This window comes from Mchenga conophoros, linkage group LG9 (genome assembly GCF_057382185.1).
Source record: "Mchenga conophoros isolate Kocher_MC1m ecotype Shallow Benthic linkage group LG9, M_conophoros_male_GT1.1, whole genome shotgun sequence".
Lineage (NCBI taxonomy): Eukaryota > Metazoa > Chordata > Actinopteri > Cichliformes > Cichlidae > Mchenga > Mchenga conophoros.
The window spans coordinates 17,129,087-17,142,043 of NC_140534.1; the positions used below are offsets into that span (position 1 = coordinate 17,129,087).

The 12,957-nt window shown below is 39.5% G+C and overlaps 1 protein-coding gene and 1 long non-coding RNA gene across 2 annotated transcripts in view; both read left to right on the forward strand.

Annotated features, from left to right (window-relative positions):
• The window catches only part of LOC146567099 (cadherin-18), a 94,180-nt gene extending 91,305 nt beyond the window's left edge, over positions 1-2,875 (forward strand). Inside the window, exon 12 of the mRNA XM_085286704.1 lies at positions 2,063-2,875. Within this exon, the coding sequence (XP_085142830.1) occupies positions 2,063-2,568 (506 nt within the window). The 3' untranslated portion in view covers positions 2,569-2,875. The remainder of the gene's footprint in view (positions 1-2,062) is intronic.
• LOC146567098 (uncharacterized) overlaps positions 1-12,957 on the forward strand; it is a 274,156-nt gene that overhangs the window by 235,131 nt on the left and 26,068 nt on the right. The window lies entirely within an intron of this gene.

Genomic DNA, 12,957 nt, shown 5'->3' on the forward strand with positions numbered 1-12,957 from the left:
TGAAGCTTTAATGGAGAAAGTGTATTCCAATATAGTTTGCACAGTGGACAGGAATATACTTTAAATGCAAGTAGATCATGAACTGTGGAAACTGCTGTCTGGTGTATGAAATGCCAGCAAGTAATAAAGGTGCGTTTTCTCAGAGTCTCAGTAACATTTTTACTGTATGCTAAGGTTGTTTACCTCCAAATCACAGCGAGGCATTAAACTGCAGATAGCGCAAGAGAGACGTGGTGCAAAACAGTTTTAACCATATCAGCTACAACACGTGCATGACAAAGTTAAATAAATAATCAAAAAATAAATTGTTTCCTTTTTCTGCTCAGTGATTTTCCCAAGTTGCCTCACACAGTCACATGGTGGCTTTGTGTAATTGGTTGCTGTAAACAAGCTGAGTGATAAGCACTGTCCCAGACAAATTGCATTTTTCACCCTCTATAACCCCACTTGGGCAAAGCACCAGGTGGAATAAAGTTTAGGGGGGGTTTGTACAGATTAATCACCCTTTTTTAAAAATAAATTTTAAAACACAAGCATGGAAACACACTCAGTGGTGAAACTTTTAATGAATTTGAGTGTAATCACTTTATTCATCAGGTGTATGAGGGTATAGTGAGACAGTTTTGTGTGTGTGTGTGTCTCACTGCACCAAAGTTGTTATCTTGCCATTAAAAAAAAAATCAAATATTAAAGACATGAAAAAATTTCTCTTTATACATTTCACTATTTGAGTCCTCATGCTTAACTTAAGGAGGCTAGTTTAATTCAGATCCATAGATCTAATCTAATAAGAAGCCAAGCAGTGTTACAAAGTTGCAAAAATAAAAGGGTGTTTTGTGTAATGTATAGATTTTTTAATTCAGTTGAAACTCTGCACTTTGGTTTTACTTTTTTTCTTACCTACAAAATTGAACTACTGGAATAAAGTCTCCAGTGGTTGACTAACTCAAGTTTGAAGAGAGGATGTTTTGAGGTACACTGACAACAGAACTGCTTTATAGTCAGTTACAGCATGTCGAATCTACTGCAATATGTATACAAAAAATGTTTTGCTTGAATAGATCAGGTAAATGCATCGGTGCATCCCTGAGGTTATGAAAGCTGAATCCTGTTACTCTTTATCCAACACATCACCTTCCTATCTCTCACCTTGTATGCGTTAGGTGCCTCATCATTACAGGCCGATCTAACACAATAGTGTGTTGCTTTTAGGTGAATATAGAATATAACAGTTAGATGTGCAATGCCAAAATGCACAGTTTTTTCTCCTGGTAGCTTGCAATGCAGCTTCAGTGTGAAGCCCAGTCGGCTCTGCAGTAATACTGATATATCTCACTTGTCTGTGCTAATGTAACTTAATGAACTCCTTTTAGATATTGCACTGCTGTAAAAATTTTCTTCTCTCACTGAAGCCATTTTATTAAATAAATGTTCACGTTAACATATTGCTAAGAGGTCATCATTAACTCAAAGAAGCATAACTCTCATTAGCTGCAGTAACAAGTTTCAAACTCTAGCACGTTATCAAGTATTACTTGACTTCATGACTTCATTAAGAGTTGGAAAATATATTTTACACTGTAAGCTACTTGTCAGTACAGACATTTGGCAACATCAGGCCGTATTTCCTTTAATGTAGATGAGCAGGCACATTCTTTCTATTCACATAAAACTTAGAGGTCATTGCATGAGAAAAGTATTTGAAATGTTGGACATTTTGATTGAATATGAGGTTGAATTGGCTCCAGCAATGACTCTGATGTGCACATCGCCACCGTGTCAATCGTTAGCATTCAAATAATAATCAGGGATTCATTGCTAATGATTTCTAATGCTTCTTACTGGTATCCAGCTTTTTAGCCCCGTGTTATTTTAAGCATCCTGGTGGAAATTATATACTGTATATATGCCAAAAAACCCAGCTTTGGTGCAGTGATTTTTTTTTTTAAGAAACAAACACATTTAACAGGCCCGATATTAGCACATAGCACATTAGCATCTTTTAACTGTCCTCACCGTTATTAGCACTAACACTGCAAACCATCTTTTTTCTGTGTTGCAGCAATTGTAGTCCTGTTTATTACTCTAAGGCGGAGCAAGAAAGAGCCCCTTATCATCTCTGAAGAAGACATTAGAGAGAATGTGGTCACCTATGATGATGAGGGCGGTGGCGAGGAGGACACGGAGGCTTTCGACATCATCGCTCTTCGTAACCCGGCTGCCGCAGAGGAGCTCAAGTTCCGACGGGACATTCGCCCAGAGGGGAGGAAACATTGCGGCCCGCCCCGCATCCATCGCAACCCGTCTGTGGAGCTGGATGAGGTGGATGTGCATCAATTCATCAAGCAGAAACTAGTGGAGGCCGACATGGACACTAGCGTGCCGCCGTACGATTCACTTCAGACCTACGCTTACGAGGGTCAGGGCTCACCTACAGGATCCATCAGTCCTTTAGACTCACCCGGCACACATTCGGAGCAGGATTTTAATTATCTGGATAACTGGGGACCCCAGTTCCAGAAACTAGCAGAACTCTACGGAGATCCAGAGTCAGATGTGACGACCTAGTCTGTGATTTCAGTCTTGTTCAAACCAAATCTGTTTGAAATCCGTTTTTCAGATTTTCAGTGAAGGATATCAACAAACAGATATGCTAACTGTTTCAGTGGTTTCCAACTTATACTGTTGAACTAAAAAGGACTGCTCTATTTTTATTTATTTTGTTTTTCATTTTGTCCCTTTGGATCATGGGTCGTTCATCTGGAAGCATTAAATCAGATTTTGAAAAGGAAAAACATAAATATGGGGAAAGGAAAATGATATTTTCCTTGTTGTATATTTTTTAATGCTCAATAAAGTCCTGAAATCCATATAAGTGGATATGTGAAAATTTGTACATTTGTCTTCTTCCTCCAAGCATGGATATAACAGCACAGCATGGAATTATCATGGTGGGAGGCATTACCAAAGCTATTCATGATTCAACACACAGAGGATGGTGCTGAGGCAGCCATATGCGCAACAATGAAACCTCCAGCAAAATGAGCTTACAATGTGTTTTGTTTATTTTATGTGGTTGTTAGGCTGACTTCTCACTTGTTAACTAAGAAAAAGGAAAGTACTTACTTATCCAGTTAACCATCTATACCCCAATAATGTTCGAGAGTCGTGAGAATTCCCAAAGAAAGAAAGAAATGGGAAATCTGGCGAACACTAAACACCTCTCTATTTAAGATTTATAATTTTAGACTTTCATCTCTTTCTCATCCTATTGTTCGTCTGACTGCACTATGTATTCCCTTATCCTCTTCCTCCTTACCTGTAGCCTCATTTCCTGAACTGAAGTCAGAAAACAGGCATCAGCATGCTTAAACATGCTTATGACCCTTCTTGCTCTGGACAGCTGACAACAAGGTGGCTAAATATCAACTGATGATGAACCTTTATGCTAGCTAATGTTAGGCTCAAGTATCCTAAAAATCACACTTTCCTGTAATAAGCAGATTGATTAAATTCCCACTTTGTAAGAGTTTATTTGCTAATTCCCTGAGTCTGACAATGTTAGAAGGTTCACTAACACTGACACAGCATTGAAACCAATAGAAAAGTTAAGGATATTCTCAGCAAATCATCATTCATATTGGTTAAAAGTGAACTGACTCGTCGACCTGTATCGGACTCATTTTACAAAGTTTAACAGCCTCATCCAGAGCAAACATATGTCGACGCTTCACATCTGAGGTGAAACACTGACCAGAACATTTAAAGTATCTCAGGTACAAATGTAAAACACTACAGAATATTTCATTGGCATATCTATTTTTTCTGTGTTGGTGTTATTCAAGTAAATTTAAATATAAGGTCTCAAAAATGATTTCATAGTTGCTTGTAGAAAATTGCTGGCCATCCACAGCAGTTATAGGGAAACAGAGCACATGCGGCCATAAAGGGTTGCAGAGGGCTGAGGTATATATATTTGCAAAGATTAAATGTACAGTGCGTCTGCATGTATTCACAGTGCTTTACTTGTTCCATATTTTGTCATGTTACAGTCTAATTCCAAAATGGATGAAATTCATTTCTCACCTTAAAATTCTACACATACCATAATTACAAAGATTATTAAAAAATAAAATAATAATCCACAGATATTCACAGCCTTTTCCATGAAAGTCAAACTCACTTGCGTTCATCTGTGAGATATTTCTACAATTTCCAGTGTTACTCTGGCCTTTTCGAAGGTTCCCCCCTCTCCACAAATATTTCTGCAGCCCTTCACCAATCAAGCCTGTATGGCATAATGGCCAGATGGAAGCCACTACATGACAGCTCACCTAAATACCCTGGTCTGATCAAACAAAGATTGAACTCTTTGGTCTGAATGCCAAGTGTTATATCTGGAGAAAACCAGGCACCACTCATCATCTGGCTAATACATCCGTACAGTGAAGCATGGCAGTGGGGATGTTTTTCAGCAGGAAGACCTGTGAGACTAGTCAGGGTCGATGGAAAGATGAATGCAGCAATGTACAGAGACATCCTTGATGATAACCTGCTCCAAAGCACTCTGGACCTTGGAAGGATTATCTTCCAATAGGACAACAACCCTAAGAAGAGAGCCAAGATAACAAAGGAGTGGCTTTGTGAGCACTCTGTGAATGTCTCTGAGTGACCCAGCTCGAGCCCAGACTTGAACCCAACTGAACATCTCTGGAAATATTGGAGAATGACCATCCAAACTGGTAGAGTTTGGGAGGAACTGCAAAGAAGAATGGAAGAAATTGCTCCAAAATAGGTGAGCCAAGCTTGTAGCATCTTACCCAAAAAGACTAAAAGCTATAATTGCTGCCAAAAGTGCTTCAACAAAGTATTAAGCAAAGGCTGTGTATGCTTTTGTAAGTAAAAATTTTTTGCTTTTGATTTTTACTAAATTTGCAATAATTTCAAGTAAACTGTTTTCACTTTGTCATTATGGTGCATTATGGGTAGAATTATGAGGTGAAAGATTAATTTAAACAGTTTTGGCCATTACATGGCAAAATGTGTGTGTGTGTGTTGGGGGGGGGAGTGTTTCCATTAATATTTTTCCTTTCAAGATTTTTTTATTTTTATTTTTTTAGAAAGAGAACACAGACAAAAAAGATGCAACCTCGATATCCTTAATATCCACTGGAGTCACTTCATGGTTGACTTTTCAATTTTAATGGTTGTTGTGGAGCCTTTCTTCAGAAGCTGTTTACTACAGACCGGACATTTCTGAAAGCACAACTCAAAGTCAAAAAGGTGATGAAGTCAATTTTTGATTTCTCTAGCTTTTCACATTCATATATTATAACTGCCCAACTCTTTCTTGCTCTCACTGCTTGATTTTCTCCTGCAAGCAAGGTAGAGAGAGCAATTAGTGTATTACAGGCACACCTTTGTCGGGCTCAAACAGGGATAAAATATCCAGGGGCATATTCAATCCCCAAAACAGTCCACACAATTTTGCTGTGGTTTCTGGATTTTGCCAGTTTTGTCAAATGCCTTCACATAGAAATTAACATAACTAGCTTTTCCACAGCTCTTTGATAAAAAGCACAATGTGCTTTCATTTAGGTCATTACAGGAAGCAAAACCTATTAAACACATATCAGAACCTGTAGAAATGTTATAGCACTACCCAGCCCTAACTACTTTTTTCTGACATGCTCTTGTTCAATGTTGGTTGCCTCAGAAATGCTGACGATGCTCTCGAGAAAGACAAAGGGAACATAATGAATATTTCAGACCCCCACCACTCATGACTATAAAAATCGTCTGCCTCATTCTTTCTGCCTCCATGTTTCCTTGCTCAACATTTCCCTCTGCTAACAGAACAGACTTGACTTGCTTTTGTCATTTTTCACAATTTGATTGAAACAGAGAGACAGGCACAGAAATTTTTCTAGCATGTTTGAGGAGCCCGAGGCTGGCCCCCAAGCAAGGGTCACATCATTCACTGAGAGCCAAGCAGAGAACTTCCTGAAACTGACATGCAGCGGCTACTTTTCCGTTTCTTCTATTTGAGGTGTTTTGAATCAAAATCATTTGACTATCAGGGAAAAACAGCAACAGGTAGTCAAATCTTAATTGCCATAATCCTTTACATGTCCCCCCCATCCTTCATAAAATCATTCTTTACTGGTGTGACTGCCAAGGGAACTATATCATACAAATCTGCAAATTTCTGATGACTCATAGGCTTCTAAATCATCTAAATGTCTTTCCTCAAGCAATAGGGTTGTATGAGTAAACAAGTGAAAATTTAAAGTACAGAAAACATGGAGTCATACTCCGGACGATGTTGGCCTCAACCTAAATGGTTGAATTATCTGCTGGTTGAAGATTGAAAGCGGTATGCATTTACAAAGCAGGTAGGGTCAAAATGTACTTTACCACATTTTCCTCTTTCAGCCAAAACGTATTTTGATTCAATCTCTGTGGCAAATTGTTGCAAGGTCCATCTATGTAGCAAAAATGATTTGTTGATTAGTTTAGAAACAATGTTTCCATCACCAATTAAGCATGCGTTTTCTTTGTCAGTCAGAAACATTCTCTAATGAGCATATGCGCTAATGAGCATTCAGTTTTATTAGCGATCAACATGAACCTGGAATGTAGACTGTGGGATGTTTGGACTATGCACACTTCATCTATTACTGCCTAATCAAAATAACTATGATATACAACTTTCACAAAGTCTTTTCATTAGTGTTACTGAATGTTGCCACTTTCACACAGCCGTCCAGTGTTTCTTAAATTGACATACAGTATGTAGCACTTTAAGTGGGGGAATTTGAGGGCAATTTGAGGTCCACTGTGAAGAAGCTGGAGGCTCCATGTGTAGGCTCTGAGTCCTCCAGGTCACTGTAGTATTAAGCACTTGAGTTAAAGGAAACTGGACTTCATTTTAGGTTCTTGGAGATGTTTCAACTCTCATACGAGAGGTCCCATCTGACAAAAAGGCTCTAAGATGAGAGGTGACACTTGCCTTGCCTTCTACTTGTGCTTGTGATGGCTCTCTCAATCTCCTCCATCCAATGAAGAAAATCTCCTTTGACCAATCCATCCATTAAGTGGATGCAACTGATTTTGGTTAATCAAGTTTAAACTTTCCTATAGTTGATGATGTCGAAGTCAATAAACAGCCTCAGGGGAGGAAATCATTTTACTTTCTCTAAATGATTTAGCTGCACAATTAGCCAATTTTACTATATGTAATTAAGGATCCTATTTCATTTGAAGGCATTGAGTTTGACCCCTAATGGATAGTGTGATCTTTATGCTACACTGCGGCCTCTCCTCACGAGCCTAATGACATGAAATGAACATAATTTCCCAAGCTGATGTAATATCATTCTATTGTGCACAGCATGTTCTTATCACGTCCATAGGCATGCAATTTGTGCAAAAGATAAGTCTTGTGGAGAGTGAAGCTTTTTAAGGGAAAGAGATTTTTTCATCCATGACTGGAAAAACTAATCTCGAGGCAATTAGTTACTTGTTAGGAAATTAAGCATACATGACACTTACAGAACGAGTTCTAGCTGAAAAATGAAATCAAATGGCAACTAATTAAAAAGTGGTGTAAAGTTTCCAGAAGAGTGCTAAATTGGGCTTTTGTAAAAAGTGAATGGTAAGATAAGTGTTAGACACAGACAGAGGTTTACATGGATTAAGCCATCACTCCCTGAATAAAGATTTCTTATAGAGCCACAATCTATCAAAGCACTGTCCCTATGTTTCTGCGATAAGGCAGGGGTAATATCTCAACCGTATGAGGATATTTGTTGGGGAAAAAGCTCCCCAGGTTTTTATCTTTTGTCAAAAGAAGCAGAATGGATTATCTAATACTAGTCCTTTTGCAAAGGGTTATATTTTACTGCCTCCTTCACCTATAACACCTTCATATGTTTTGGGGATGGAACCATGCATTTTATAGTAGAGTTTGTTTACAGTGCAAATTGCATACTAAAACAGCTTTAATTGCACTTTAAGGTGTTTCTCTCCCTTTTTTTTAAATTATATTTTTACTAAGGACCAGTAGACCCAACCAGTGCTGCTTTTCATAGCATTTGAGGTCAGAAGGTGCCAAGCAGGTATGAAGCTTTCACATGGATTATGGTTTAATGGAGAATACTTTGCATATTATAAATGTTCATGACTCTGGAGTATGTGAAGGTGAACTGGAAATAAACGATCAAAGAGAGCAAAAATCCTTTCAAATTCAAGCTCATGATCATTAAAGTTGTTTTACCCAAAGTCTGTGCTGCAGAGGTTTGTTTGCTTTTTAAAAAGTACTTTGTAGAAGTTGGAATATCATCTTATAAGATGCAAAATGACTTATCAGTGTCACTTATCCCACTGATGTTTATAACTGTTGAGAGGTTATAAGGGGAAAACTGTGTGCCTCTGAGTTCAGTCTTTAAAAATGAGTCTTTTTAGAAAACACAATTATATAACTGATTTATGTAGCTTTTACTGTTTTCAGGGAATACAGATGGATTTTTTTAATTATTTTTTTTTAGCTTTGTCTTCCTAATACTTCACTTCTGCAGTAACAGATAATTTCCAGTGACATGATAGAATAAACAATGAAGGACCTAAACTCATGGCTTACAACAGCACCATCATGGAGACAGCTGACCTAGATAGCCTTGAAAAGTTGTGCAGGAGGGGAATGGGGACAGGCTGCTGCTGACTTCCTTCACTACTGTGTGACTAATATAAAGCTACATCATGAAATTGAAACCTCTTCACGAACAAGAGAAAAATTAACATTCTTTTTAATGCACATTGAGCAAACCGTGATTGCAAATTGCTTGTGTTAAGGTGGAACTCAATCAGTAGTCTGAACTGCACAGTAAGATTAATTAGTTAGAAAATAGTGTTACATGTAAAAATAATGTTATTTATTTAATTTAATTTATTTTTTTTTTTGTTAGTTTAGTTCTGATTAGTACAGTTTTAAATACCAGTATATTAGCACTCAAAGGCTAATTAATATTATTTAAGTGTACAATAGACAAAAAAATGTAACAGGTTACAGGTACAAATGTCACTGTAAAAATTTCATTTAAGTACTCTAAAAAGGTTTTGAGCCACCTCTTATTTATTTTTTTGTTTTCTTCCAAATTTCCACATTTAGTTTGGAAATGGTTTTAGTGAATTGAAACACTCAAACGAAATATAGTGAAATGCAGTATTTAAGGTAAAAAAAAAAACCCAAAACATCAAAGAGTTTGTATAATTTTATTAAGCTTGGAAGTCAGTATTTGGTATGACCACATTTATTCTTCAGCACAACATGAACTCTGTTAGGCAAGCTCACACTTTCTTAGTCTTCACCTCCATTTCCAACAGGTTTTACAGATTGCTGTAGACATTCAGTATTATACCTCTCTCCTAATCGCCTCTACATACAGCTTACAATAGCGAACAGAAAAATCAAGTTTGGATTTATCACTATAACAACTTTTCCCCTGGTTTTCAGTCCACTTCCTGTCTAATTTGGCATACTTCAGCCTTCTCTACCCGTTTCTCTTGATTAAGAATGACTTCTTGACAGTTTTCCTCGTGTACACACTTTCTGATGAGGCTTTGGTGAGAAATGGATGGATCAGCTCTATGTCAAATCTTTGTTGATTTTCTTTTTCCTGTTTCTTAAGGACATGACCTTCAGATACTGTTTACCTACTGTAGATATTTTTCTTAGCACTGCCATTTTGTCTTTTGCCCTCCACTTTAGGTAACCAGTTTCCAAGTTTTCAAGGAATTATTGCACATAATGCCATGTTAAATATGCTAAGATTTTGGAAATTGCCTTTTTTGTGCAAAAATATAATTTTGTCAGTTAAACTGTGATTATGTTCATTTTTCATACATAAAATTAAAGAAATGAGAGCAAATAATGCGTTATACTGTCAGGTTCAAAGTGCTCAAACTTGTGTCTTTTCCTTGCTCTCTCTCAAGTCCCCTGTCTTGTCTCCACTGGCTTATCTTAATGTTAAAAAAGTTTACTTGTCATAGGCTGTTTAGAAAAAATGGGGTTGGGCCTTTACATTGTGTTTGTATTGTAAGTTTATAGTGACTATAAATGGAGAAGGAATATATTAAGTTAACACACAGGGGATAATGAACCACGCCAGAATGATGCATTAGATCTCTTTGGAGTGACAAACCAATGCTGTGTAAGTTTAGGCAAAACATCCTCATATCAAATCTTTGCTCCAACGTCAGGGTTCCATGCACTAATTAGTCCCTGATGTGGCTCTTTTCCCACATAAGCTTTCCTACTGAAACAGGAAAGTTTTCGTTGGACAGCTTATGTGAAATCATTTACATAAAAAAGTGATGTTTTAACTTTGAACAAGTTCTACTCCCTCTATTTCTACTCTTCTTTTAAAGTTGCATTTGGTTGTTGATTTGTTTGTGTTTGTTTACACTTCCAGTCTACATTGTAGTTATCTTGCCATAAAACTTACATAATGTGTGCCTTGCTACAGGATTTTTCCCTGTTGCCGTTTGCCCGGCCTTGCCAATAGAGGGTGTGGCCATGCTGTTGGGCAACGACATCGCAGGAGGGGTAGTGCTCCCTCGTCTGGAGGTTTTAGACAACCCCCTGAATCAGAAAACTTCTGATGTGTCTATGCACCCTGGGCTGTATCCAGCCTGTGCAATTACTCGAGCACAAGCTCGGAAAGATACTGATATTGCCCTCTCTGATTCTGTGTTGATGTCCTCGTTTTCCGGGGAGAATGATGTACCCACTAACAGAAACAATGTTCTGTCACCTCCAGACTCTGTGACGCCCGAGGAGCCTGATCCATTTCCTAAGGACTCTGTACTGCCTTTGACTAGAGACCAGCTGTCAGCAGCTCAATTAGCTGATGAAACAATAAAGAGCTGTTTCAAACGTATGGTAAGTGCTGAGCAAGCCAAGAAGGAGCAACAAGCCTATTTTATAGAACATGATGTTCTAATGCGTCAGTGGTCTCCACCAGGTGCAGAAGGTGCAGATTGGAGTAAGGTCAAGCAGATTGTAGTGCCCTCTGCGTACCGGCAGAAGATCCTGGCCCTTGCCCATGAAAGCCAGTGGTCAGGACACTTGGGCATCACAAAAACATACCAGCTACTATTAAAACATTTCTTTTGGCCTGGTATGAAGCGTGATGTTTCTAAATTTTGCAACAGTTGCCATGTATGTCAGATTGCAGGTAAACCCAATCAGGTCATACCCCCGGCTCCGTTGTGTCCCATTCCTGTAGTGGATCAGCCGTTTGACCATGTCATAGTAGACTGTGTGGGTCCACTACCTAGAACAAAATCAGGAAAGCAATACCTACTCACAATAATGTGTGCCACTACCTGCTTCCCCGAGGCTGTCCCGTTACATAAAATTACAGCGAGATCTGTCATTAAGGCGTTGACAACCTTCTTTTCAGTGTTTGGCTTGCCTAAGGTCGTACAAACCGACCAGGGCTCGAACTTTCAGTCTAAGGTATTCAAACAAGCAGTTAGCACTCTGGGTGTTAAGCATATTGTGTCCTCTGCTTACCATCCTGAATCGCAAGGTGCATTAGAGCGGTGGCACCAGACCTTGAAGACGATGCTACGCAAATACTGCCTGGAGAGTGATAAAAGCTGGGACGAGGGTGTTCCATTTGTGTTATTTGCTGCCCGTGACGCCGTTCAGGAGTCACTTGGGTTTAGTCCCTCTGAGCTAGTATTTGGCCATAGGCCACGGGGACCCCTCAAAGCTCTGAAAGAGGCGTTTTTGAGCCCACAAGGGGTTTTCAAAACAAACGTCAGCAGTTATGTAAAACACTTCCGTGAGCGTTTGAATCAAGCCAACGCTCTGGCTAAGCAACACCTTGCCGCGTCACAGGGAAAGATGAAACGCCATTATGATAAGGCTTCTGTTAAAAGAACCTTTCAGGTGGGTGACCAGGTTCTCGTGCTCTTGCCTGTCCCTGGCTCAGCCTTGTCTACTAGGTATAGTGGCCCATTTAAAGTTTGTGAAAAGAGAGGGGAGACAGATTATGTAATTTGCACTCCCGACCGCAGACGCAAAACACGTGTCTGTCACGTAAACATGTTGAAACTGTACCATCCGCGGTCAACACCAAAGCCTGCTGGGCTCTGTGCTCCTATTGTAGCCTCAAGCCACCAGGAGGAAGGAGGGGCGGATGGGGGTGATGGGTTAAAACTATGTTATCCCACCTGTTCTAGACCCCGTTTGTCTAACTCTGAAATGCTAAAAGCATTGCCGGGTTTGCTTGAGCATCTGATTTCAGAGCAGCAAGAGGACATAATTGCCTTAATTAGGGAATACACCTGTTTATTCGGGGATGTGCCCACTGCCACTACGGTGCTGGAGCATGACATTGATGTCCAGGGAGCTAAACCTATTAAGCAGCATCCTTATCGAGCCAGCCCCCATAAGCGCGTGCTCATGAAACAGGAGGCTGACTATCTGCTGCAACATGGTTTAGCGAAGCCCAGTCAAAGCCCCTGGAGCTCGCCTTGTATAGTGGAGTCTAAGCCAGATGGCTCGCCCCGTTTTATTACAGACTTCCGGAAGGTGAACTCTGTGACTGTGGCTGACTCACATCCTCTCCCAAGGGTTGAGGATTGTGTAGACAGTATTGGGACTGCTCAGTATGTCTCCAAGTTAGATCTTCTTAAGGGTTACTGGCAGGTCCCTTTAACTGAACGTGCCTCTAACATCGCTGCCTTTGTTACACCCGATGATTTTTTACAGTACACAGTCATGGCTTTCGGCATGTGTAACGCTCCTGCCACCTTCCAGAGGCTAGTAAATAAAGTCCTCCGTGGTCTGTCCAACTGCAGTGCCTACCTAGATGATCTAGTAGTTTACACTGAAACATGGCAAGATCATTTGAAAACGTTACAGCAGGTATTTCACCGTTTGGC